We start from the raw sequence: 24929 nt of genomic DNA on the forward strand, positions 1-24929 counted from the left end.
TAGTAATATTCAAGCATTTTTGGCATAGTTGCACTGGATGGAGACCCAGTCAAAGACATGCAGCAGATGCAAGGTATATATGTGGTATGGTGTAGCATGTCCCCTATAGTGGCAGGTACATAACCTTTAGTAAGACTTTTTTTTTTCTTTCTTTCTTTTTGTGCTTCAGTTCAGCCTGCTTGTAATAATTCACATTTGGTGGAATATTAGTGTTGTATCTTTTTATTTTTTGTTATTTCCTCAGTATCATTTCTGCTCCAATATAGATGGATAATGATATTTGGAATAATAGTGTGACATGAAGTTTTTCCCCATATAGAGTTAAGAGATATAATCAAATAAAGTTGTTTTTTAGGTAGAGGTATTTAATATAATTTCTTTCCTATCTATATGTATATGTAGAAACTTGAAGATCTGTTTTGGGAGGAGGGGGAAAGATGACATTTTATTAACTTGCTTGTTCAATCAAATCCTGTTTAATTAAATGAAAACTTGACCAGGCGAGACAATTCCAGATAATTAACCCCTTCCCCAACATTTTTTTTTTAGTTAAAAACATTTCTTTGTCAGACTATTTTTTTTTTATTTTGGTTCTATATAGTATTTTTCATGCTGATTATGAAAATGGCTTGTAATTACTGTTTTTCCCCATTTTTGTGGTTAACTTTTTATTTTGAAAATACCTTTGTAGACATATATGAGTTAACTCGTCTTCCTATAAACTCCAAGCTCTCCTCCTCCTCCTCCTCCTCCTCCTCCTTCCTCCTCCTCCTCCTCCTCCTCCTTCCTCCTTCCTCCTTCCTCCTCCTCCTCCTCCTCCTCCTCCTCCTCCTCCTCCTCGCAAAATGGATGAAAAATTGACTTAGTGGGAAGAGAAATGCGAACAGTGGTGAAAGGAAAGAAGTCAGTGGAAAAAGTTACCTTAACCAGTGGAGTTCCACAAGGGTCAGTGCTTGGTCCCATCATGTTTTTGATTTATGTTAATGATATGCCAGTAGGAATTGACAGATACATGAACATGTTTGCAGATGATACTAAAATTATGAGGAGAGTAAAGAATGTGGAAGATAGTAACAAGTTACAGGAAGATCTTGATAAAATATATGGGTGGAGTAAAGAGTGGCAGGTGGAATTTAATATAAACAAGAGCCATGTTATGAAAATGGAAGAAGTAGATACAGACCAAACAGGGATTACAAGCTGGGTGATGAGAAAATTGAAGAGACCAATGAGGAGAAAGGCTTAGGAGTAATCGTGCAAAACACTGTCACCAGAGAAACACATAAACAAGATATTTTTGAAAACATATAATATGCTTCAAAATATTGGTCTTGCATTCCACTACCTAGATGAAGGAATGATGAAGAAGATACTATGCACTTTAATAAGACTCCAGTTAGAATATGCAACTTGTGTCTGGTCACCACACATGAAGAAAAATGTGAAGAAGGTAGAAAGGGTACAGAGGTTGGCAACAAGGATGGTATCAGGATTCAAGGAGTTAGACTATGAGGAAAGACTGAGGGAGCTGGAGCTGACCACATTAGAAGAGAGAAGAACAAGGGGTGACATGATAACTATGTATAAATTGGTGAACAAGATTGACATATTGGACAAAGAATTTATAAAGGTGACCACAAGTAATCATCTCCGAGGACATGGAAAAAAAACTAATAAAAGACATCTGTTTAAATGACGTGAGAAAGTACAGTTTTCCGCATCGTAGTATTGATAAGTGGAATAAACTGAGCAGTGATGTCGTTGATGCGGTGTGTGCCAATCAGATGAAAGAGAGATATGACAGGAGTAGACAAGGAGACAGGACACAGAGAGCTTAGCTCAGGCCCTGTAATACACAAATAGGTAAATACACACACACACAAAGAAGGGAGAGAGTGGATCTGATACAAGTTTATAAATTGATCAACTGAATGGACTGAGTGGATTATGAGAAACTGATCCTGAGAGAAGAATATGACATTCGAAGCACAAGATTGCATAGTAAAAAGCTGAGAAAGGAAAAATGTCTGAGAAATGTTAAAAAATATAGTTTCCCGCAAAGATGTATTGAGACGTGGAACAGTTTGAATGAAGAAGTAGTGTCTGCAACGAGTGTGCATACTTTTAAAGTAAGATTGGATAAGTGTAGATGTGGAGATGGGGTCACACGAGCATAAAGCCCAGGCCCTGTAAAACTACAACTAGGTAAATACACACACACACACACACACACACACACACACACACACACACACACACACACACACACACACACACACACACACACACACACACACACACACACACACAAGAATGATACCAGACTTTAAGGAGGTACCGTATGAGGAGAGGTTAAATAATTTAGGCTGGAATTAAGCATGTTGGAAGAAAGAAGAGTCAGAGGGGATATGATAACAATGTTCAAAATAGTACATGGAGTGGACATATTGGATACGGAGAACCTGCTCACGATGGCATCCAGTAATTACCTAAGAGGACACCCAAAGAAAATACTGAAGGACTCCTGCACGAGCGACATCAAGAAGTATAGCTTCCCGTATCGGAGCATTGATGCATGGAACAAACTGAGCATGGATGCGGTGTGTGCGGCGAGTGTCAGTCAAATGAAGGAAAAATTGGACAAGTGTGGACAAAGAGACAGGACATAGAGAGCTACGGCTTGGGGCCTGTAATCACAAATAGGTAAATACACACACACACACACACACACACACACACTCACAAAAAAAAAAAAAAAGAAGCCTTGGCAGTTCAACCCGGACTTTAGTCACGCAAAGAAATACTGTAAACTTATTGCATGCAAAGGCACTTGCTTTCCACTTACAGTGGAGGAGGTAGATGATGTGTGTGTGCCTAATCATATAATAGGATTCAGAACAATATTTATCCTGTGTCTGAGAAGCCTCCCAGCTCCTCTGTGGAACCTGGCTGGGGTGATGTGGTGCCAGGCTGGGATGAAGACATGAGCCCAGGCTGGGGTGAAGAAGAGGGTCCAGGCTGGGGTGAGGAGAGGGTCCAGGCTGGGGGTGAAGAGAGGGCCCAGGCTGGAATGAAGAAGTGGGCCTAGACTGGGGTCAAGAAGTGGGCCCAGGCTGGGGTGAAGATGGGAAGTCAGGCTGGGGTTGGTTTGGTTGGAAGTATTTATCCAGCTTGGTCTGCTTGACTTTCTCATATTATTGTCTGATTATGTCTTCTCTTAAAATTTGTGTCATCAGAGCATGATACAAAATGAAGCAACTTATCAATTGCTTTTCACACTTCAGGCCTTTGGGCACAGGTAACATAGCCTCTTGATCTTCTGGATCACTTGGTTCACTTTCAACAACACCTGTTACTTACTTTTGCAACTATTTCTTCTTATGTCTGGTGGTGGTAGCCTGGGTTTATGTCACTCCTTTCTAGTCATTCACGCACATCGTCAACTGTTAGACCTGTTTCTCCTCCCCTCTATAGAATCTGGTGGAAATCATCAGCCTCAAAACCTTCAAAACCTATCTCTGGGTTTTGGTCCAGCTTCAGATTTTTCCAGCTGTTTGCAAGTGTTGTATATCTCACTCTTTCCTGGAGTCAGCAAAATTATAAATGACAAATTTTATGTTGTAATTTTTTGTGTTTTGAACTGTGCGCAACCCTCTTGTGTCCTCTAAATCTTGTTCTTCCTCTACCACCATCTTCACTTCTTTCCAGTAGCGATGTTGATAGAGTCGCTTAAGTGACACGATCACACCTTGATCCATGGGCTGGATGACATTTATTGTATATGATAGAAGAAACATCACTTTTATTTTACCATCAGTGCTCTGTAGTTTTTCTTCATTGGGATGTGTGGGTGCAGTCTAATAACAGCAAAGTTTTTATCTCTATCATCAAATTATAGTTCTTCCCTCTGGTACCTGCCAACTTCTGGCACAAAATGATTCTGAAACCAATCTTGGAAAATCCTAGAATTGAACCATGCATTCTTGGAGAGGTAGTAAATAACTGGGAATTGTGTTGTAATCTTTCAGCACGCATTGGTGTTTTGATTTGCCGCATGCCTGTTTTGATTTGCCAACCATGGCCTCTACATGCCATCGGCATTGGCACAGACTCAGAATCTTACTGATCTTCTTGCCGGGGACTTGATCTTTTTGTACAAATGCTTGAGTGTTGTTTGGCAGAGATCTCGAATTTAAGCTGGTTTTATTACCGTTATACAGCTGAGCCATGAGAAGGTGTTCATCTTTGATAAGCTTAAGCTGTTTTCTGAATGGTTCAACACATGTCGTGTCAGCAGAGTCAACCCTGCTGTGCAGCTTTCTACTTGTGATCCCATGACGATGATGGAATCGCCACAGCCACTCATCACTTGCTCTGAAGCTCCTGATCTCTATATGCTTTCCCATAGTTTCTGCAGCATTGTGTAGAGTAATCCCTGTCACCTGCACCCTTGCAGCCTTCTGCTTATACCACTTAAACATTGCCTCCTCCAAACCTATGTCTTTACTTGCTTTCATGCGAATTCTGTCACCAACTTTTTCCATCCTGTCCACATTAAATTTCACTGCGAATATCAGAAACCATTTGTTTTTTTACCCTTTGTTCCTCACACACTCTTATCACACACACACCCCGGTCCAGTGTGCACAGCAGCTCTGATTTCTGATTTATGGTCAAGTTGATGCCCTTCCTCTTCACCCTACTTGCTGTTGAAACTGTTGAGGATATAGTACAAAATATCACACTTCAATCACAATCTGTCATGAAAATATTAAAAATACAACAGCCATGTGGTGCTTGTGATGCCACGGTGTAAACAACATGGACCAATGGCCACCTGATGGCCAAAGTTTGTACTGGCAGGTGCAACCCAGGAGGGTAGTTAACTAGGACTTTAGTTTTTGGGTTGGTCAGAGTCCAAGTTAGCTCAAAATGTGTGTTGTTGGGGTTCAAATTAGCAAGGCTTTCAATGTATACTGCCGAGTGCAACCCCGGCTGGCTGTTCAACTCTGAGCTTAGTCCCAGGGTTGGTCAGAGTCTGACTTATTGTGAAATCTTGAGTTATCGGGATCCGAGTTATCGAGGTTCAGCATTATTATTATTATTATTATTATTATTATTATTATTATTATTATTATTATGTATTTATATATTTTATTATTGATGTTTTTACTATTCTTATACTTTTGTTTTATTTGAATTAATTTACATTTTATTTATTTATATTTTTTGTTACTTCTCATGTGCAAACTAATGAGGATAGTTAGATTTGAAGTATATATACATATATTAAGATTGTCTCTCAAAAAACAATGGGTAGCAGAGACAAGCCACATGACTTTCACATTCACACTCATTCACATCATGCATGGTAATACATAATCTGAGTTAAAATAACAATTTCCCAAACAGGTATATCTATAGCTTTCTTTTTTCTCTCTCTCTTCCAGCCGCATTTTACACACCATTTTTTAAGGAAGTATGGGACAAGAAGCCTGAGATAGAGCAAGCCTTCAACATGGAGGATCCATCAGGTTTAGATGATTCAGGGGAAGGCACCCTAGAGCGGCCTTCCCACCACTACCACCGTAGCATCACCTTGCCACCTCCACGGCGCAACATGCCTCCCAGATCACAATCAGCTGAAGGGTGAGCTTATTTTCATTTCTACCTTCTCTCTTTGTTTATACTTATATTTTACAGCTTTTGGTTATAATTTGAATGAAAAATGAAATAGGAAGAAAAGAGAAAATCAACACAAGTGGTTATCAAATGTTCTGAGGTTAGACCTTTAAAAAAAAAAAAAAAAAGAAAAAAAAAGTCAAGTTTTTGCACTATTCATTTAAAAACTGAATCCTTGAAAAATGATAGTTTTCCCTCTTCCGTTGCCACTGCTAAAATGTGTTCTGGAAGTCTTGCTATAAAAGTATGTCAAGCAGCTTCAGTAATTCACATCATCTCTTTGACTGTGTTGAAATAGTATTTGTTACACAACATCTATTTTTTTTTAGTCAAAAGAAGAAGTTTCAAGGAGCCTATAAAGGCAATTCTTATCATCAGTGATGACCCTTGACTTGAAGGTGTCATCCTGGGCATGCTGACAGAGCTCTTTGCAGACTTAGTTCCAATGCTCCTTCTTTTCATAGGTCAGAAGCCCGAGTATTATCTTTGCAGCACTGCTGTGCATGATTAAGTTAGATTTGAGGATTGCCTTTATTGCTACATATATAATCATAGTGACAGCAATGTCCATTATAGATATCGAGTGATCCTCAAGCACAAGTTGCCAAATTATTTCTACAGTTGGAGAAGTTGATTGTATGGAAGGATGATCTTTTCAATAATGTTCTGCTGCTCCTAGGTTTTGAATTTATACAACGATCACCTTCCAGTAATGTTCTGTTTCTCCTGAGGTATATGTGCCATTCAAAACACCTTACATGACTCATTACTTTATTACCATATACATATTAAATATCTTCAAAAGTTTCTATGGGTAATTTGTTGAGGTAGTGCAGAATTTGATGTTTGTTTGCAGTCCTTGATGAAGTTGCAAATAGGCCTATTCATGTTGCTACAAAAACTCCTTGTGGCACAATTCATGAAGTTCATAGAGCAATGCCAATTTGCAGATCACTTGACGATGGTTCCTGCTCTACCTTATAGCACGCTCATCTCTGTACTGCTGTCTGTTGTTGGTGTGCTGTGGAGCTAGTCTTGCAACTTTTTTGTGTCAGCCCACATTGTGAACTTGTTGTAGGGATTGTTCTAATGCCTATGATATCATGTGACCCATTGGCCCTTTAAAGATTTTTAAAGGGTATGTGTGTTCTGTCTAAGAAGGCTCTCTGTCTTGTCTGTCAGAAGCAGTTCCGAAATCTATGAGACTGTGCCTACGGATGGCTCTCTTGGGGATGACCTTGATGAGCCTCTTTCTCCTGTGTTTCCTGATGACCAACCCCTCACACCCTCAGATGACTCAGATATTTACTCCCACATTGACAACGATGAAGAAGAGCATCTTGTCAAGCCATCTCAGTTTAAGAAGCAGCACAGATTTCAACAAGGTAAGGAAAATAAAGTTCTAATTAACTGCAATAGAATATCAGTGACAGCTTATAACAAATGTTCACTTGAATGCAAAAGCAAAAGTTAATCAAGAGCATGCTTTCTTTTTAATGCTGTTGATTTGTGGCTTACTAATTTTTGGCATATTTAATGAATACTAACTCTTACTCCATGAGTAATTTAGATATGCAACTAATTCTTACTCCATGAGTAATTTAGATATGCAACTTGCAAACCACAGTTAATGATGCACTAAAAGAAGTTGAGAAAGTGACAGTATCTTATATGGAGTATGTTGTGTCCCTCTGTTCATATTCAATATTCATATTTAAATGATGGTTTCATTACATTGTTGATTCAGCATAATTTTTTGCATATCTTGATTGCTTCAAATGTAGTAAGGGAACTTGGTTTTTAGATTGATGGTATGATTAACTTAACATTAAGGTACCAATCATTCAAAATAGTGTCAGGTATCTTCAGGGAACTTGAGTCTTCCGCGTACATAAGAGTGTGTGCCAAAATGAGTCTTCAATTCTTCTCAGGTTTCTACTGTTACATTGGCATAGTTAATGGACATGAAGATCTTTGAAATGGAACGAAAAGGGAAAAAAAGGTTCTGAGGTACAATGTTCTTTTCTTTAGATATGGTTATTGATCCAACCCAAAGAATATTAGAATTTAGAATATCATCTTTAATTGTTTGTACAAAAAATTGTCTTCCATATCACTAAGGAATTTTAAAATTTAAAATTTTTATTAAAATCTTCAATTGGAAGGAAAATTTTAAGCAAGGATCATAAAAACTTATGTTTCTTTAAAAACAATCAAAAGACACCTTGACTTCAGTAAAAAATAACCAAACAAACCTTCTGTTGATTTATTCCATTCTATAGATAGTAGATAGTCATTATTCATATGCTCCTCGTAAGTTATTTGAACTGAACATAAGTAGCAATGCTGGACAACTGTACTCAGATTTTAAGAAAAGATGAATTGATATAATAAACTCAATGTGAAGTGGAATTTTATTTACTTTTTATTTTTTTATTCTTTTTGATAACTAGTTTAAAATGGAAATGCCTTTGTTTTACTTTTATAGTTCAACATAAAAATAACAGAACCATATAAGAGATAGAAGATTTGTATTAATTAGATTGAACTCCTTACTAGTTTTCACTTCTGTAGGACTGTTTGAAAATGTTGAATAATAATGTGTGTATCAATTTTCAATTACCATATTTGACAGCATATAGGATGCACTGACATAAAAGAAGCACCCTCATTTCAACATATCAAATTCAGGAAATTTTTTTTTTTTTTTATGCATTTAAGCATACACTATTAAATGCAATCTAGCAGCACATTACTTAAGCAGCTTGTGTTTACCTTTCCTTATACTCTTCAGCTGGTCTTCTTGCTGTTGTTAGACACGTATAATTTTTCTCTCTAGGTGGGGCACTGAAAGTCTTTTGGTGCTGCTCTATATGCCACGTTCCTTGGCATAATCTACAAATTGTAATTTATAGGAGATTGTGTAGCTTGATCTTTTTCCTCCTGCAGCTATAACTGTGAGGGTGTTGATGTGTTATGTTATGATCATAAATTTCCTGTTACTCCTCACCGTCAGATGGCATCGAGTGAGGATTCCTATTGGCTAATATTTATAAATATGCATCAAAGCATCACAGGTTAGGTTGTTTTTATTTTTACGATAATTTGTTTTAGTAATAATACTGGCATTAATAATGATATCAGCAATAAGATAATGATGCATACAGTTAGGGTAGGTTGAAGTACTGATTGTAAGCTAGGTTAGTACGTGTCGGGGAGAAGATTAGCGTACGGGAGGTCTCAGCTTTACATATATTTTAGCCAAAATTTTGGGAAAAAGGTGTCTTGATAAGCCATCAAATATGGTCGATTTCTGAATATCGCACTTTGAAACAGACAACAAGAGTTGCTGCTATTCAATATCTTAAAACCTAATTTGTGATAGTGCATACATTATGTTATTATTAGATGCTGATCTAATGATAAAGCTAACATCCCTGTGAAAATGGAGTAACCAGGGCAAAACATCCACAAACACTGAGTTCCTTCTTAAGTAGAATGATTGGCTCAGTGACTAGCATATGACCATAAGTGAATCACACACACAAAAATTATTGAGCATGATATGTCCAAATTGGAATATGCAGCAGTGGTGTGGTTGCCGAGCTTGAAGAAGGATATAAGAAGATTAGATTGGATCCAGAAGATAGCTACGAAGATGGTGTTGGAACCAAAGGACCTAACATATGAAGAAAGGCTGAAGGAAATGGGACTGCCAATCTTACAAGATAGAAAAGAAAGAAGAGACCTAATAACATTGTATGAAATAGTTAATTGCATTGAAAAGATAGACAAGGAAGACCTGGTGCTGTTGACAAAAGAAGCTGGAAGAACATAAGAACATGCAAAGAAGATTAGGAAGAGGCAGTGTGTGAGGGATATTGGAAAATAGTTTTCCACATAGAATGATGGAAAAGTGGAATGCAGTGAGTGAAGTTGTTACAGCACATAATGTGCATACCTTTAATTAAAAATTAGATAAGTAGAGATATGGAGATGGGACACCATGAGCCCCACTCGAACCCCGTACAATACAATTAGGTAAACACACACACACACTCGCTGTCGCTGAGAGAGGACGGCTCGTCTCCAGCTGTGAACGGGAAGAAGGAAAATACCTATGGTGTTACAGGGCCCGAGTACCTCTAAGTTAGTGTCCTGTTAATGTCCTACTGTCGCATAGTGTTGAAAAGTGAGGGATATGGAGAGTGGTCCCTGAGAGGAGAGTGTGGGCGGTGATTGTTTTGGCCGTAATCAGCTGACGATAACAAACATGGCGTCTAGACAAGCCAGGGACTTTGAAGGTTTTATAACTACGCCAAAAGGACTGGAGAAATTAGATATGGATGCAAGAATTCAGGCACTGGAAAGTAAGTTCCTAAACATTTTGTCAATAGAAGAGAAACTGGATAGAGTTCTAGCCGAGAATGATTCGTTCAAAAAAGAGATCTATTTGTTAACGAAAGCGAATAAAGAGCTATTGAAGGAAAAAGTAGAGATGGAGAAAGAAAACCAACAACTAAGGAAACAATGTGAAGAGATGAAGGCTAAACTCCTGGAAATGGAGATGAAAATATCCGAAGGGGACTTGAGGAAGGAGGAATGCCTTAATCTAATTGATACCAGGATGAAAGAAGTGAACCATGAACATCAGGAGGTACAAAGGTCCTTTAGGAGATAGTGAAAAAACAGGAAGAGGAAAATAAAGTGATTACGCAGAGGGAAATGGTAAAGGCACTAAAGGAAAATGAGTATGTGGTGAGAGATATTGCTGAAAAGAAAAAATGTGTGATCATAATAGGATTGAGGAAGAAACTAACAGGAACTGGCAGGACAGGAGGGATAAGGAAAATGACAGGATTAAGTCTTTACTGAACAAGATCTCTGTGGAAGAAGAGGACCTATATGCTGAGGTAGAAGAAAGTGTGAGATTGGGAGCTTTTGAGGAAGGCAAGAATAGACCATTAAAATTGAAATTAAAGTCTCAGGTGGCAGCTGAGGCCTTGTTGAGGAGGGCTTGGAAACTTAAGGACTCTGAGGAAACCAAAACAATTTACATAAGAAGAAATATGTCACAGGATGAGCGAATGAAAATGAAAGAGCTTGTAACTGAAGTGAAAGAGAGGAATGACGAAAGAACAGAGGAGGAAAAGACCAAGTTTTTGGAGGATGAGAAATGGGAGGCTAAAGAAGTGGTGGATAAAACAGACGGAATAGACATTACATGGAAGAATGAGACTAGGAATGGAATACAAGTGACTTACACGAATATAGATGGATTTCTGTCTAAGAGGCTAGAATGTATGGATTACCTAAGAAATAACGAACCGGACATAATGTGTGTAGTGGAAACAAAGCTAAGGCCGAAATAAAGCTAGACTGGTTTGTTGTAAAACACTACAAAGTATGGAGAAATGATAGAAAAATAAAGGAGGTGGTGGTATAATGGTTCTTACTAAGGAAGATCTGATAGTGAAGGAGGTGAACTATAGTAAGAGAAATGAGGAAGTGATAAGTATGCTTATAACAGATGGCAAGAGGGACATTAATATTATAACAGTATACATACCACCCAGAACCAGTGCTTGGGAATATGAACAGTACCAAATGGTGATGAGAAATACTCTAGACAGAATGAAGCAAGAACTCATCAGAAAGGATAGAGTGATGATAGTTGGAGACTTTAATTGCAAAGAAATAGTGTGGGAAGACTACGAAGTGGTGAACGGTGGTGAGTGGGCAGAGGAATTGTTAAAGGTAGCAACAAATAACTTGATGACACAGTGGGTGAGATCACCAACAAGGTGCAGGGGACAAGATGTTGCAGCAAGGTTGGATTTGGTATTTACCAGGGGCATCTCTCTAAAAGAGGAAATTGAACATGAATGTCCCTTGGGGAAAAGCGATCATGATGTCCTAAGCTTTGAGCTGGATACGGAATTAAGCACGAATAAGATTGTGGAACGCAGGGAGGAAAAATTAAATTATATTAGGGCAAATTATAACCATATAAGGGAGTTCTTTAATGAAATTGACTGGTCCGTGGTATACCAGGAAAGGGATATGCAATTGAAATACGATAAATTTATGGATTTGTATAACTCTGCTGTGAAAAGTTTGTGCCATATCACAGAAAGAGGACTTTAAATAATAAACAGTGGTTTAATAGAAATTGTGAAGAAGCAAAAAAGAACAAAGAAAAGGCATGGAAGAAACTTAAGAAAAACAGTGATGTATTATCAAGAGAAGTTTACAAAACAGCAAGGAATAGATATGTTGAAGTAAGGAGAACAGCACAGAAGGAATATGAACAGAGGGTGGTGGAAAACTGTGATAGTGACCCAAAATGTTTTACAAATTCATAAATGGAAAACTAAATATAAGGGAGGCAATAGAAAAGGTAAAAATGGGAAGAAGTATATGAGGATGCTGGAGATATAGCTGAAATTTTGAACGACAACTTTTGCAAAGTGTTTACAAAGGAGGAGCATTTTATGGGAGGAAGGCCTACGGAAATAAAGCAAATGCAGGACATCATGGTTACTAAGGAAGATGTAAGGAAAATTATAAGCAATCTGGATATTAATAAATCAATGGGGCCTGATGGCATATCTGGGAGGTTGCTAAATGAATGTAAGGATCAATTGTTGAACCCGTATTTGATATTGTGGAAACCTCCATACGAACAGGATTAGTCCCGAAAGAGTGGAAAAGAGCTGACATTGTGCCTATATATAAGAATGGTAGTAGAATGGAACCGCTAAATTATAGACCAGTATCGTTGACTAGTATATTGTGCAAGGTATGTGAAGAAGTAATTAAAGCTAAGTGGAGTGAGTATCTAGAAAGTGAAAACATTCTGAGTGAAAGACAGTTTGGTTTCAGAAAAGGAAGATCGTGTATCCAATTTATTATGTTTTTATTCAAGAGTGACTGACATACTACAACATAGAGAGGGATGGGTGGATGCTATCTACCTGGACTTGAGAAAGGCCTTTGATAAAGTACCACACAATAGACTGATGTGGAAACTAAAGAAGATTGGAGGAGTAAATGATAAACTAGCAAAATGGATGGAAAATTACTTAATGGGAAGAGAAATGAGAACAGTGGTGAGAGGAAGGAAGTCCGAGTGGAAGAAGGTAACCAGTGGAGTTCCACAAGGGTCAGTGCTGGGTCCCATCATGTTTTTGATTTATGTTAATGATATGCCAGTAGGAATTGACAGTTACATGAACATGTTTGCAGGACGATACTAAAATTATGAGGAGAGTAAAGAATGTGGAAGATTGTAACAAGTTACAGGAAGATCTTGATAAAATATATGAGTGGAGTAAGGAGTGGCAGATGGAATTTAATATAGACAAGACCCATGTTATGAAAATGGGAAGAAGTAGATACAGACCAAACAGGGATTACAGGCTGGGTGATGAGAAAATTAAAGAGACCAATGAGGAGAAAGACTTAGGAGTAACCGTGCAAAACACTTTGTCACCGGAGAAACACATTAACAAGATTTTTGGAAAACATACAACATGCTTCAAAATATTGGCCTTGCATTCCACTACCTAGATGAAGGAATGATGAAGAAGATATTATGTACCTTAATAAGACCCCAGTTAGAATATGCAGCATGTGTCTGGTCACTGCATATGAAGAAAAATGTGAAGAAGGTGGAAAGGGTACAGAGGCTGGCAACAAGGATGGTACCAGGACTCAGGAGTTAGACTATGAGGAAAGACTGAGGAAGCTGGGGCTGACCACATTAGAAGAGAGAAGAACAAGAGGAGACATGATAACTATGTATAAATTGGTGAACAAGATTGACATACTGGACAGAGAGTTGATAAAGGTGACCACAAGTAATCATCTCCGAGGACATGGAAAAAGCTAATAAAGGACATCTGTCTAAATGACGTGAGAAAATACAGTTTCCGCATCGTAGCATTGATAAGTGGAATAAACTGAGCAGTGATGTCGTTGACGTGTGTGTCAATCAGATGAAAGAGAGATATGACAGGAATGGACAAGGAGACAGGTCACAGAGAGCTTAGCTCGGGTCCTGTAATACACAAATACACACACACACACACACACACACACACACACACACACACACACACACACACACACACACACACAGAGGAGGAAGGATAGGATACTCCCGACAATCAGCTGATCTTCACTACCTTTGTTTGGGTTTACAGTGGCCTGGGCAATAAGTGTGGACTCATTTTTCCTTTCATGAATACAGTGTTAAATAATAATGAGTGAGAAAGAGATTCCATCTAAATGCAGGTATGTGACAAGGGAAAGAATGAAAGCTGATGATGACAATGTTGGTGAGGAGGAGGAGAATTTGAAGGCTTTGATACGGCGCAAACTTCACTATTTGATAGAGTCTTAACTATCGAACGTAAATTGGATAAATTGATAAAGGAAAGTATGGGAATGAAAGAGAATGAAGAACAGGATAAAGAGCTCCAGAAATTGAAAGAAAGGATAAAAAGAGTGGAAGAAAACGAAACTAGGCTAAGAACCGAAAATGAAGAATTAAAAGTCCAAATAGCGAACTATAAGAAATTGATGGAAGAAGGACTCGGTAAAGCCGAGAAAGAAAAAGAAAAGCTAAAAGATCTAGTTAACAAAGAAGAAGAAAGAGTACAAGACGTGATTAAAAAAGAAGTACAAGCATGGAGAATCCAAGATAAGAAAGACAAGGAATCATTTCAAGAAGTATTTCAAGAACAGTTAAAAGAAAGAGATGAAAATATGACAAGCAAAATGATAGGAGTCCTCAAGAAAAAGAAAATTTAGTAAGAGAAATTGCGGAAAAAAGAAGAGTGTAATTATTTTTGGACTGAAAGAAAAAAATGTTAAATATAGACCAAGAAGGGAAAAAGACGAAATGAAATCAGTAAAAGACCTACTAAAACATCTGAATGACGAGGATAGACAGAACTTAGAAGAGGAAGTAGAAGAAATCCATAGAATGGGACCATATCAAGAAGGAACAGTGAGACCAATTAAGATATTACTAAAATCACAAGCAGCAGCAGAAGAAGTACTATATAGAAAAACGAAACTCAGAGAAACAGAAGGTTGCAAAGATATATATATATAAAGAAAAATAGAAACGAGGAGGAAAGGAAGAGACACAATGAACTGGTGGCAGAAGCAAGAGAAAAAAATAATGAAAGGTCAGAGGAGGAGAAGAAGGCATTTTTTTTGGAGAATTATAGGAGACAGGATAAGGAAATGGTATATAAAAGAGAAAGAAGAGAAAAGAATGGAGCAAGTTTAACTAAAATGATAAGAACAAGAGATTAAAAATGATGTATACAAACATAGATGGGATTTTATCTAGTAAATTAGAATTAAGAGATTACATAAAGAAAGAAGAACCAGATATTGTATGCCTGGTGGAAACAAAGTTAAATGAGGCAATAAAATAGACATAGATAAAAGGTATAATATATGGAGGAGAGAGAGAGAGTGGGTAAAGGAGGAGGAGGAGTCATGATGATGTTAAGGAAGGAGATAGTGGTAAATCAAGTGGAGTTTGGGGAAGGAAAATCAGAAATACTGTATGTTAAGATGCATATTAACAAAAAGGAGTTAACAATCATTGGAACATATGTGCCACCAAAAACAAACTCATGGACTAACCAAGAATATAGAGACATGATAGATGACACAATAAGGAGTCTTACAAGAATCATTAAGGAAAGGAGAAAAGTGATATTGATAGGAGATTTCAACTGTAAGGAGGTAGACTGGGAAAATTATGAAAGTGGTATGGGGGAAGATGCCTGGGGAGATAGATTCCTGAACCTAATGATAGATAATTTGATGGTCCAAAGAGTAAAGGAAAACACAAGATTCAGAGGAAACGATGAGCCGGCAAGATTAGACCTAGTTTTTACAAGGGATATACCAATTAACGATGATATAAGATACAAGTGCCCATTGGGAAAGAGTGACCATGTAATATTAGAGATGGATATAGAAGAAGGAAAGGAAGATAGAGATGAATCATACAAAGGAGACCGATTAAATTACAGAAAGGCTGATATTGAGAATCTCAAGAACTATTTTAAAACGTAAACTGGGAGGAGATGGAAAACTCATTAACGGTTCAAGAGAAATATAACTTATTTTTGGAAATATACAAAACTGGGGTCAGGGAATATGTTCCAAATATAGACCTAAAGAAGAAGGAAAGAAAGATTGGTTTAATGCAAGATGTGCTAGGGCAAAGGAGAAACGAGATGGAGCATGGAAAAGGTGGAGAAGAAACAGAAATCCAGAAAATAAGGAAAACTTCAAAACAGCAAGAAATGAATATGCTAAGGTGAGAAAGGAAGAAGAAAAGAACTATGAAAAGGACATTGTCGAAAAATGTAAGGAACAACCAAAATTGTTCTACAGATTCATAAATGGAAAAATAAGACAAAAAGAAACAATAGAAAGGTTAAAAGGAGAAACGGAATGGTGGAAGACCCAAAAGTATGGCAGAACTGTTAAATAGTAAATTTCATGAGGTCTTTACTAAGGAATCCAAATTTGAAAGACCACAGGGTAATAGAGACTGTCTATATGAAAGAGATTAAAGTAACCAAGCTTGAAATAAAAAGTTGATGACGGAATTGGATGAGGAAAAGGCAATGGGACCGGATGAAGTCTCAGGCAGAATACTGAAAGAATGTAGGGAAGAACTAGCAAGTCCAATATACAACATCATAAAATGCTCAATAGAAAATGGAACAGTGCCAGTGGAGTGGAAAAGAGCTGAGGTGGTTCCCATATATAAGAGCGGAAGGAAGGAAGAACCTTTAAATTACAGACCGGTATCACTAACTAGTGTAATATGCAAGATGTGTGAAAAAGTAATAAAGAAGCAATGGATCGAGTTTCTTGAAGACAACAAAATATTATCAAATAGCCAATTTGGTTTTAGAAAAGGTCGGTCATGTGTGACAAATTTATTGAGTTTCTACTCTAGAATAGTTGATAAAGTACAAGAGAGAGAGGATGGGTTGACTGTATTTATTTAGATCTAAAAAAGGCTTTTGATAAAGTGCCACATGAAAGATTACTATGGAAGTTAGAGGAGAAGGGTGGCTTAAAAGGAAGCACATTGAGATGGATGAAGAATTACTTAAGGGGAGAGAAATAAGGACGATAGTTAAAGATATGAAGTCCAAGTGGAGAACAGTAGACAGCGGAGTGCCACAGGGGTCAGTATTGGCACCAATACTTTTTCTTGTATATATAAATGACATGCCAGAGGAGTGAACAGCTACATAAATCTGTTTATGGACGATGCGAAACTGTGCAGAGTCATTAAACAAAAGAGGATTGTGAAATACTACAGGAAGACTTAAACAAGATCTGGAAATGGAGCAAAAAATGGGAGATGGAATTCAATGTGGACAAAAGCCATGTCATGGAAATGGGAAAAAGTGAAAGACGACCAGTGGGAATCTATAAGATGGGAGATGGAGTAGAACTAGAAAAAGTAAAAAGGAAAAGGACTTGGGAGTGACAATGGAAGAAAATAATCAACCGGTTAGCCATATTGATAGAATTTTCAGAGACGTATAATTTGCTAAGGAATATTGGAGTAGCATTTCACTATATGGACAAGGAAATGATGAAGAAATTGATAAGTACTAAAATAAGACCTAGATTGGAATATGCAGGAGTTGTGTGGACTCCCATAAAAGAAACACATAAGAAAATTAGAGACTACAAAAATGGCTACAAGAATGGTTCCAGAATTTAAAGGGATGGCATATGAGGAGAGACTAAAGGCAATGGATCTACCAACCTTGGAGCAGAGAAGAGAGAGGGATCTGATACAAGTTTATAAATTGATTAACGGAATGGATGAAGTGGATAATGAGAAACTGATCCTGAGAGAAGAATATGACTTTAGAAGCACAAGATCGCATAGTAAGAAACTAAGGAAGGGACGATGTCTGAGAGATGTTAAAAAATTTAGTTTCCCACAAAGATGTGTTGAGACTTGGAACAGTTTGAGTGAGGAAGTGGTATCAGCAAAGAGTGTACATAGTTTTAAAGAAAAATTGGATAAGTGTAGATATGGAGACGGGACCACACGAGCATAAAGCCCAGGCCCTGTAAAACTACAACTAGGTAAATACAACTAGGTAAATACACACACATGGACACACACACACATAAAGCCCACTGTAAACTACAACTAGGTAAATACAACTAGGTAAAGGTAAACACACACACACACACACACACACACACACACACACACACACACACACACACACACACACACACACACACACACACACACACACACACACACAAAAATCTGGAATTAGAAGGAAAAATTGAAAACTATTTGAAAAGTATGGCGAACTGGAAAAGAGTCATAACAATGTGCTGAAAGAGTGCGCTGAAATGAAGACAGAAAATGCAGTACTGAAAGAGGAAGTTAAGTTAATTAAAGTGAATTGACAAATGTGGAGAATCTTTAGGAAAAGTGATGGAGAAGCAGGCTGAATGGAAAAAAAGTCAGGAAGTGGAAAGAAAGGAGGTAAATTACAAAGTTGCAAGTCTGGAAAAGGAAATCAAAGAGTCTGGGGAGAAAACTTTGGGCCTTACTGAAATTATAGATCAACAGATCATAGAAGAGAAGATTGCTGAGAAAGTTGTGAAGGTTATTAAGTCAAATGAGACATTGGTGAGGGAAACTGTAGACAAAAAGAGATGTGTGGTGATATTTGGTGTGGAGGAGGATAAGACACCGAGTAAAATGGAGAGAGAGAAAAACATAAAAAAGGTGATAAATAATATCATTAATGTGGTGCAGGAGGAGGGAAAAGACCTAGTACAAGAAATAGAGGACTTCCATAGAATTGGAAAGTTCACAGAAGGTATGAGGCCAATAAGAATCAAACTTAAGTCACAAAAGGATGTAGATGAATTGGTGGAGAAGTCATGGAGGTTAGCCCAGCAGGAAACAACAAGGAAGATTTGGTTGAGAAGAGATCTCGGTGAAAAGGAAAGAGAAATGTTAAATGAGTTGAGAAAGGAGGCTTTGAAAAAAATGAAGAGAGGACAGAAGAGGAGAAGAAAGAGTTTTCTGGAGAATCTTGGATATGAGACTGAGGAAGTGGTTCATAACCCAGAAAAGTACAGTAAGAAAGGACTAAAGAAACTTACGTATGAGCGGAATGTAATGTATTCCAACATAAATGGAGTGATATCGGGATTTTAGAACTCAACGATTACTTGAGGACAAGAACCCAGATATTGTGGGTCTTACTGAAACAAAACTGAGAGAGGAGAAGACCTGATGATGGTTGGAGAAGGAAATATAATGTTTGGAAAAGAAATAGAGTAGGTAAGATGGGAGGAGGAGTGATGTTGCTGGTTAAAAAGATATAAAGGTGGATCAAGTGAAAGAAGGTATGGGAAAGGCAGAAGTGCTAAAGATCAGAGCAGAAACTAATGAAGGAAAAAGAGGCACTACATAGTGGTGTACGTACCACCTAAGACAAATGCATGGTCAGTACAGGAATATGAAGAAATGATAAGTGATACAGGAACATGTCTGGAAGAAATGTTGGGTGGCTGTGAACGAACTATAATGATGGGAGATTTTAATTGTAAAGAGGTGTGTTGGGAGGACTGGTCAATGGAAGGATCAGAGACAACATGGGGAAATACACTATTGACACTGGCAATGGAAAATGTGTTAACTCAGTGGGTCAAAGAAGATACTAGGTTTGGAGGAGAGGGAGCATCGTCAAGACTGGACTTGGTCTTTAGTACAGAGCCAATGGTCATTGAGGAGATGAGGGTGGAGTGCCCTTTAGCAAAGAGTGATCATGCAGTTTTGGAGTTCAAGGTGATAGATGAAGAGAAATCTAGAAGAAATGAAGAATATAAAGTGGGAAGATGGAATTATGCCAAGACAGATTTTGGAAACCTAAAGAAATTCTTTCAAGAGACAAATTGGATGAAATTCAAGAGTGCTAAGGAGCAAATGAAAAGTGGAAGGAATTTATAAAAATATACAAAGAAGGTGAGAAAAATTTGTACCAATAAGACAACATAGAGAAGTTGGAAAGCAGGACTGGTTTAACGATAGATGTGAAAAGGCTAGAACAAGAAAAGAGGATGCATGGAAGAGGTGGAGAAGGAAAAGACGGATTAAGCAGTGGGAAAGTTACAAAAGAGCAAGAAATGAATATGTGTTGATTAGAAGAGAAGAAAGAAAGAAACAAGAAAAGGATATAATTGATAAATGTAAAGACCAACCAAGGCTTTTTACAGACATGTGAACAACAACATCAAAAATAGAGAAAGTATTGAAAGTTTAGAAGTAAATGGAGTATGCAGTGAAGATCCCAGGAAATGGCAGAGGCTATGAATGGATGCTTTCGGAAGGTATTCACAAAGGAGACTGCTTTTGACAAACCACTGGTAATGGAACAGAAAGGGATTATGAAGGAGTTTCAAGTAACTGTGGAGGAGATCAAGAATATGATGGGGAGTTTAGAAGTGAGAAAAGCTGTGGGACCTGATGGGGTATCAGGATGGATTTTAAGAGAATGCAGGGAGCAACTGGCAGAAAAAGTTTGTGAAGTAATTGATGCCTCATTAAGGGAAGGTGTAGTGCCCCAAGACTGGAAAAGAGCTAACATTGTCCCAATTTATAAATCAGGTAACAAGAGAGACCCATTGAACTATAGACCAGTGTCACTTACAAGTGTGGTAGCTAAGATGTGTGAGAGGGTGGTGAAGAATAGATGGACAGACTTCTTGGAGAAAAATGACATACTTTGTGAGTGTCAATTTGGTTTTAGAAAAGGCGTTCATGCACGACAAACCTGATATGTTACTATTCGAGGGTGATAGATGTAATACAGGAAAGAGATGGTTGGGCTGATGGAATATATCTGGATTTAAAAAGGCCTTTGATAAGGTACCACACGGAGACTGATCTGGAAACTTGAAATGGTAGGAGTGCATGGCAGTTTACTAAAATGGATGGAAGACTTTTGGTAGGAAGAGAAATGAGAACAATAATTAAGGACAGACCATCAGAATGGGGCTTGGTGGAGAGTGGAGTTCCACAGGGATCAGTGTTGGCACCAGTAATGTTTGCGGTCTACATAAATGACATGGTGGATGGGGTGTCCAGTTATGTGAGCCTATTTGCAGGCGATGCAAAATTGTTAAGAAAAGTGAGATGTGACAAAGATTGCGAACTACTCCAGGAAGACTTGGACAGAATATGGAAATGGAGCTGTACATGGCAAATGGAGTTCAACACGACAAAATGCAAGAAAATAGAGTTTGGCAAGAGTGAAAGAAGAATCAGGAGTATGTACAAGATAGGAAATGAAGACATAAAACCAGTCATGAAGAAAAAGACCTTGGGGTGACAATTACCAATGACCTATCGCCAGAGAGACATATAAACAAAATAATTGGAGAAGTATTGAACTTATTGAGGAACATAAGAGTGGCGTTCGTATATTTAGATGAAGAAATGATGAAGAAAATAATTACTGCAATGATAAGACCAAGGCTTGAATATGCAACAATACAGTGGGCTCGAACTTAAAGAAACACATAAGGAAACTAGAGAAAGTACAGAGGGCTGCAACAAAAATGGTGCCTGACTTAAGAGATTTGACTTATGAAGACAGACTGAAAAGAATGCAACTTCCGACCCTGGAAAACAGAAGAGAAAGGGAGACCTGATAGCAATATACAGAGTGATGATTGGCATGGAAAAATGGATAGGGAAGATCTGTGTATGTGGAATGAAAGAATGTCGAGAGGGCATGGGAAAAACTAAAATGGCCACTTATAGGAGAGATGTGAAAAATATAGCTTCCCTCATAGAAGGGTGGAAGCATGGAATAGTTTAGACGTGGAAGTGGTCAACGCAAGGAATATTCATGATTTTAAGAAAAAGCTGGACATTAGTAGATATGGAGACGGGACACACGAGCATAGCTCTTTTCCGTATGTTACAATTAGGTAAATACAATTAGGTAAATACACACACACACACACACACACACTTTTGTATTTGTTTCTTATTCATTGTTCAAATTATTCAGCCTCAATATCATAATTTTTATCACTGCTATTGTCTGAGGTGCCCTGTTAAATTGAAAATGACTCAAACATGTTTTCAAAAGCAATGTCTTTCTTAATGTAATTTTTTTTTTATGTTCTATGCATTTTTTCCAGTCATCTTGGAGTCACATTATTGATAGCTTTTTGAGTAAAGTACAGGTGACAACTGGTTCCAATGGAGTGGTGATTGTGTAACTCCTCCTTCACTTCTCTTGCCCTGGAGTCTGATTTTGTTTATGATAGCTTGTGAAACTTTTGTTGCCTCAGAGGTTTTCTTCACCACATCTTCTACTGGCTCTTTCTTGTCCTTATCGAAGTACTTGAATACATTAAGGACAATATTTCTTGCTTGACTGACAAGCTTTACAGTACCAGCTGGCCTACCAGGGGTTGGGGTATGGCTGGACAGTGGAGTTGGGGATACCATAACCTCCCCTCTCACTCAGCTGATATGATTGTGGCGCTTGCCCGTCCTGAGTGCTTGCCGCCAATACCGTTAAATATTGTTTCACACATGATTGAAGATCTACCTAAAATGTAAAGTTTCCGAACTTTGATGTGTAATGAATTACACATGAGAAACTAATATGAGTTCCAATAAAGTTGTTACTTGTTACAAAGCTAAAATTAGTAATTAGTGTACTCAAATATATTGGTTAATTATTGATCATGTTACAGATACCGCTGCCAGACATATGAGTACAATAGGGAGGGGGTGTGGTCTATTGAGATTCTGTCATCATCCTGACTATAGAAAATCTAAGTGTTTTAATTCTGGTATAGTGTTGCTATTATAGAATGCCAACCAGTTTTTTGCTTGATATTATGAGTAAAAAATTTCTTTCAGTTTTGATTAAGAAATATCAGGATGAATCTTAATGTAATCTCGAGTATGCTTTAGATATAATTGTATCTGGTTTACTACAATGCCTTTCTGCTTATTCAGGCTTATTGGTATGAGTTTTTATGGCATGTAAGTTGGTTTTTCTGTGTAGATGTTCTCTAGTGTATAAAGGAGAATTTAGATAATCTTGAAGATGATTTTATGAGGTTTGTTTAGATGCTACAATAGTTTAGTAAAGGAGAACTTTCAACAAGCAGATATAAGAATGGGATTCTGAAAGCAGATTGAAGATAAACTTTCCAAAAACTGAAAAAAAGATGAATTATTAATTTAGTGGAAGGGAGGTTTATTTCATGAGCCTTAACTGCTATATTGTTTTGCTGTTAATTTGCTTTAGCATGCAGTCTAAAATGCAACTTAGAAAAACTTTATAACTAGTAAAGAAACAAACCTTTACACTTTCACTTTATCACCATTACTGAAATATAAATTCACAAGATGAAAACAAATTAAAAGTTATCAGGCATGATTGTAAACATGGAATAAAGCCATCAATCAGGTTTATTATTTGCAGTTGTTATGGTATCTTTGTGCTTTGTCATGGTGCAGTCAGACAAGATGGTAATGTAGTGATGTAGCAGTTGTATCATAACAAATTGCCAGCACACTTACCTCTGCTTATAGAATAGTTTTTCATCAGATATGGCATAGTGGGTAAGGTGGTGAACGTTGGATCGCATAGACGTCCATGCGTAGGTTTGAATCCCACCATGTATCGCCTTGATGCTTTGCCATTTGTCGAGTGGTTTAAAGTTACCTATGTGTCACCATGATAACCAGGTTCTAGGTGGTTACAGCAAAGATGCACTTTGGTTGTTATATAGGCCCTAATATTGGTACCACTATAGATTAAAATGCCTGCGTCTCAAATGGGTGGAAGCTGAACAGTGCTTCCAAAATACTCTTTAATTTACCTACATGCACTATAGGCCAGGGAAAAAAAAAAAAAAAGAAAGAAAGTATATGTGTTCATGTTATTTCCCTAATGTTGAATTAATTCTGGCAATGATTTGACTTTGTGGAAAGCATCATCCATAATGACAAAATAACTTGCAACAACGAAAGGATTTTGAATTATGAAAGACCTACATGTGTTATAGGGTAGTTACAACAAAAAATTACCCAGATACAATCTTCAGAACTACAACTACTGTCCAGATGTTTCTTAATTACTCATTGCTTATGTGGTTCAATTTTTTTGATGTTATTGTACTGTATATCAGTGATGCTTCCACATACATAATTGTTTGTTTGTTTGTTTGTTTATGTATATTATGTTCATATCTGTGTTGTGTCTCCTTTATTTTTAATTAAATACAGTAATACCTTGAGATACGATTGGCCCAACATACAATTTTTTTATATACGACGAAAAATTTCATATGATTTATGCCTTGAAATACGACGATATTTTTAAGATACGAATAGCCATTGGTAGGTGGCGCAGCTATTGCTCAGCTACCCGCGTCCACCGAACATTCAGCCCGCGTTGTGTATCGTTGTTCATCCTTCGTGCATGTATGTGTCTGTGCTCCTCGGCAGTGTGTATTTTTTCTAAAGTTTTGTGAACTCAAGACCCTGTGATCATGGGTCCCAAAAGTAAAATTTTGGCAAAAAACACACAAAATAACTTGTATTCACATACTGATTACACTTACAAATTCAATAAACGAGTGAGTACAAATGGTATTCTGCCCACAAGCAACTCTTCCTCTTTGCAATGCAAAAAACCAGAAATCTCTAGATGTCATGGTTACCAAAATATCACAGGTTGAATGAGATAGTATCATCGGTTTACGTGGCCTTGCGTCCGATCAGGTTCAGCGGCCTTGGCTAGAGCGAGAGAATACGGGCCCTTTGTATCCTCTCTCTCTCTCTCTCTCTCTCTCTCTCTCTCTCTCTCTCTCTCTCTCTCTCTCTCTCTCTCTCTCTCTCTCTCTCTCTCTCTCTCTCTCTCGTCGCCTGTTCTGATACCTCTCTCATTCAGAAGTTGTGTCCCCGTAACATGGCGAGAGGGCCGAGGTATAGAAGTAAGGCGCGCGGGAGAGTTGGCAGAATCAGACACACTTTCACTCCTACCATTCATTGTTGGTGACAGTGACAGAGCATATGTTTACTCCTGATGAGTGTTGCCATCTCACAAGCAAAGAAAACGGAAAGAAAATAGCCAAAATATACCTTGTAAAAAGCCTAAACG

General features: G+C 37.7%; 1 protein-coding gene across 1 annotated transcript in view; it reads left to right on the forward strand.

Annotated features, from left to right (window-relative positions):
- The window catches only part of LOC123514151 (rho GTPase-activating protein 190-like), a 523040-nt gene that overhangs the window by 216964 nt on the left and 281147 nt on the right, over positions 1-24929 (forward strand). The window contains exons 18-19 of the mRNA XM_045271800.1: positions 5451-5649; positions 6865-7067. Of these exons, the coding sequence (XP_045127735.1) occupies positions 5451-5649; positions 6865-7067 (402 nt within the window). The remainder of the gene's footprint in view (positions 1-5450; positions 5650-6864; positions 7068-24929) is intronic.

The sequence above is a fragment of the Portunus trituberculatus genome, chromosome 37 (genome assembly GCF_017591435.1).
Source record: "Portunus trituberculatus isolate SZX2019 chromosome 37, ASM1759143v1, whole genome shotgun sequence".
NCBI lineage: Eukaryota > Metazoa > Arthropoda > Malacostraca > Decapoda > Portunidae > Portunus > Portunus trituberculatus.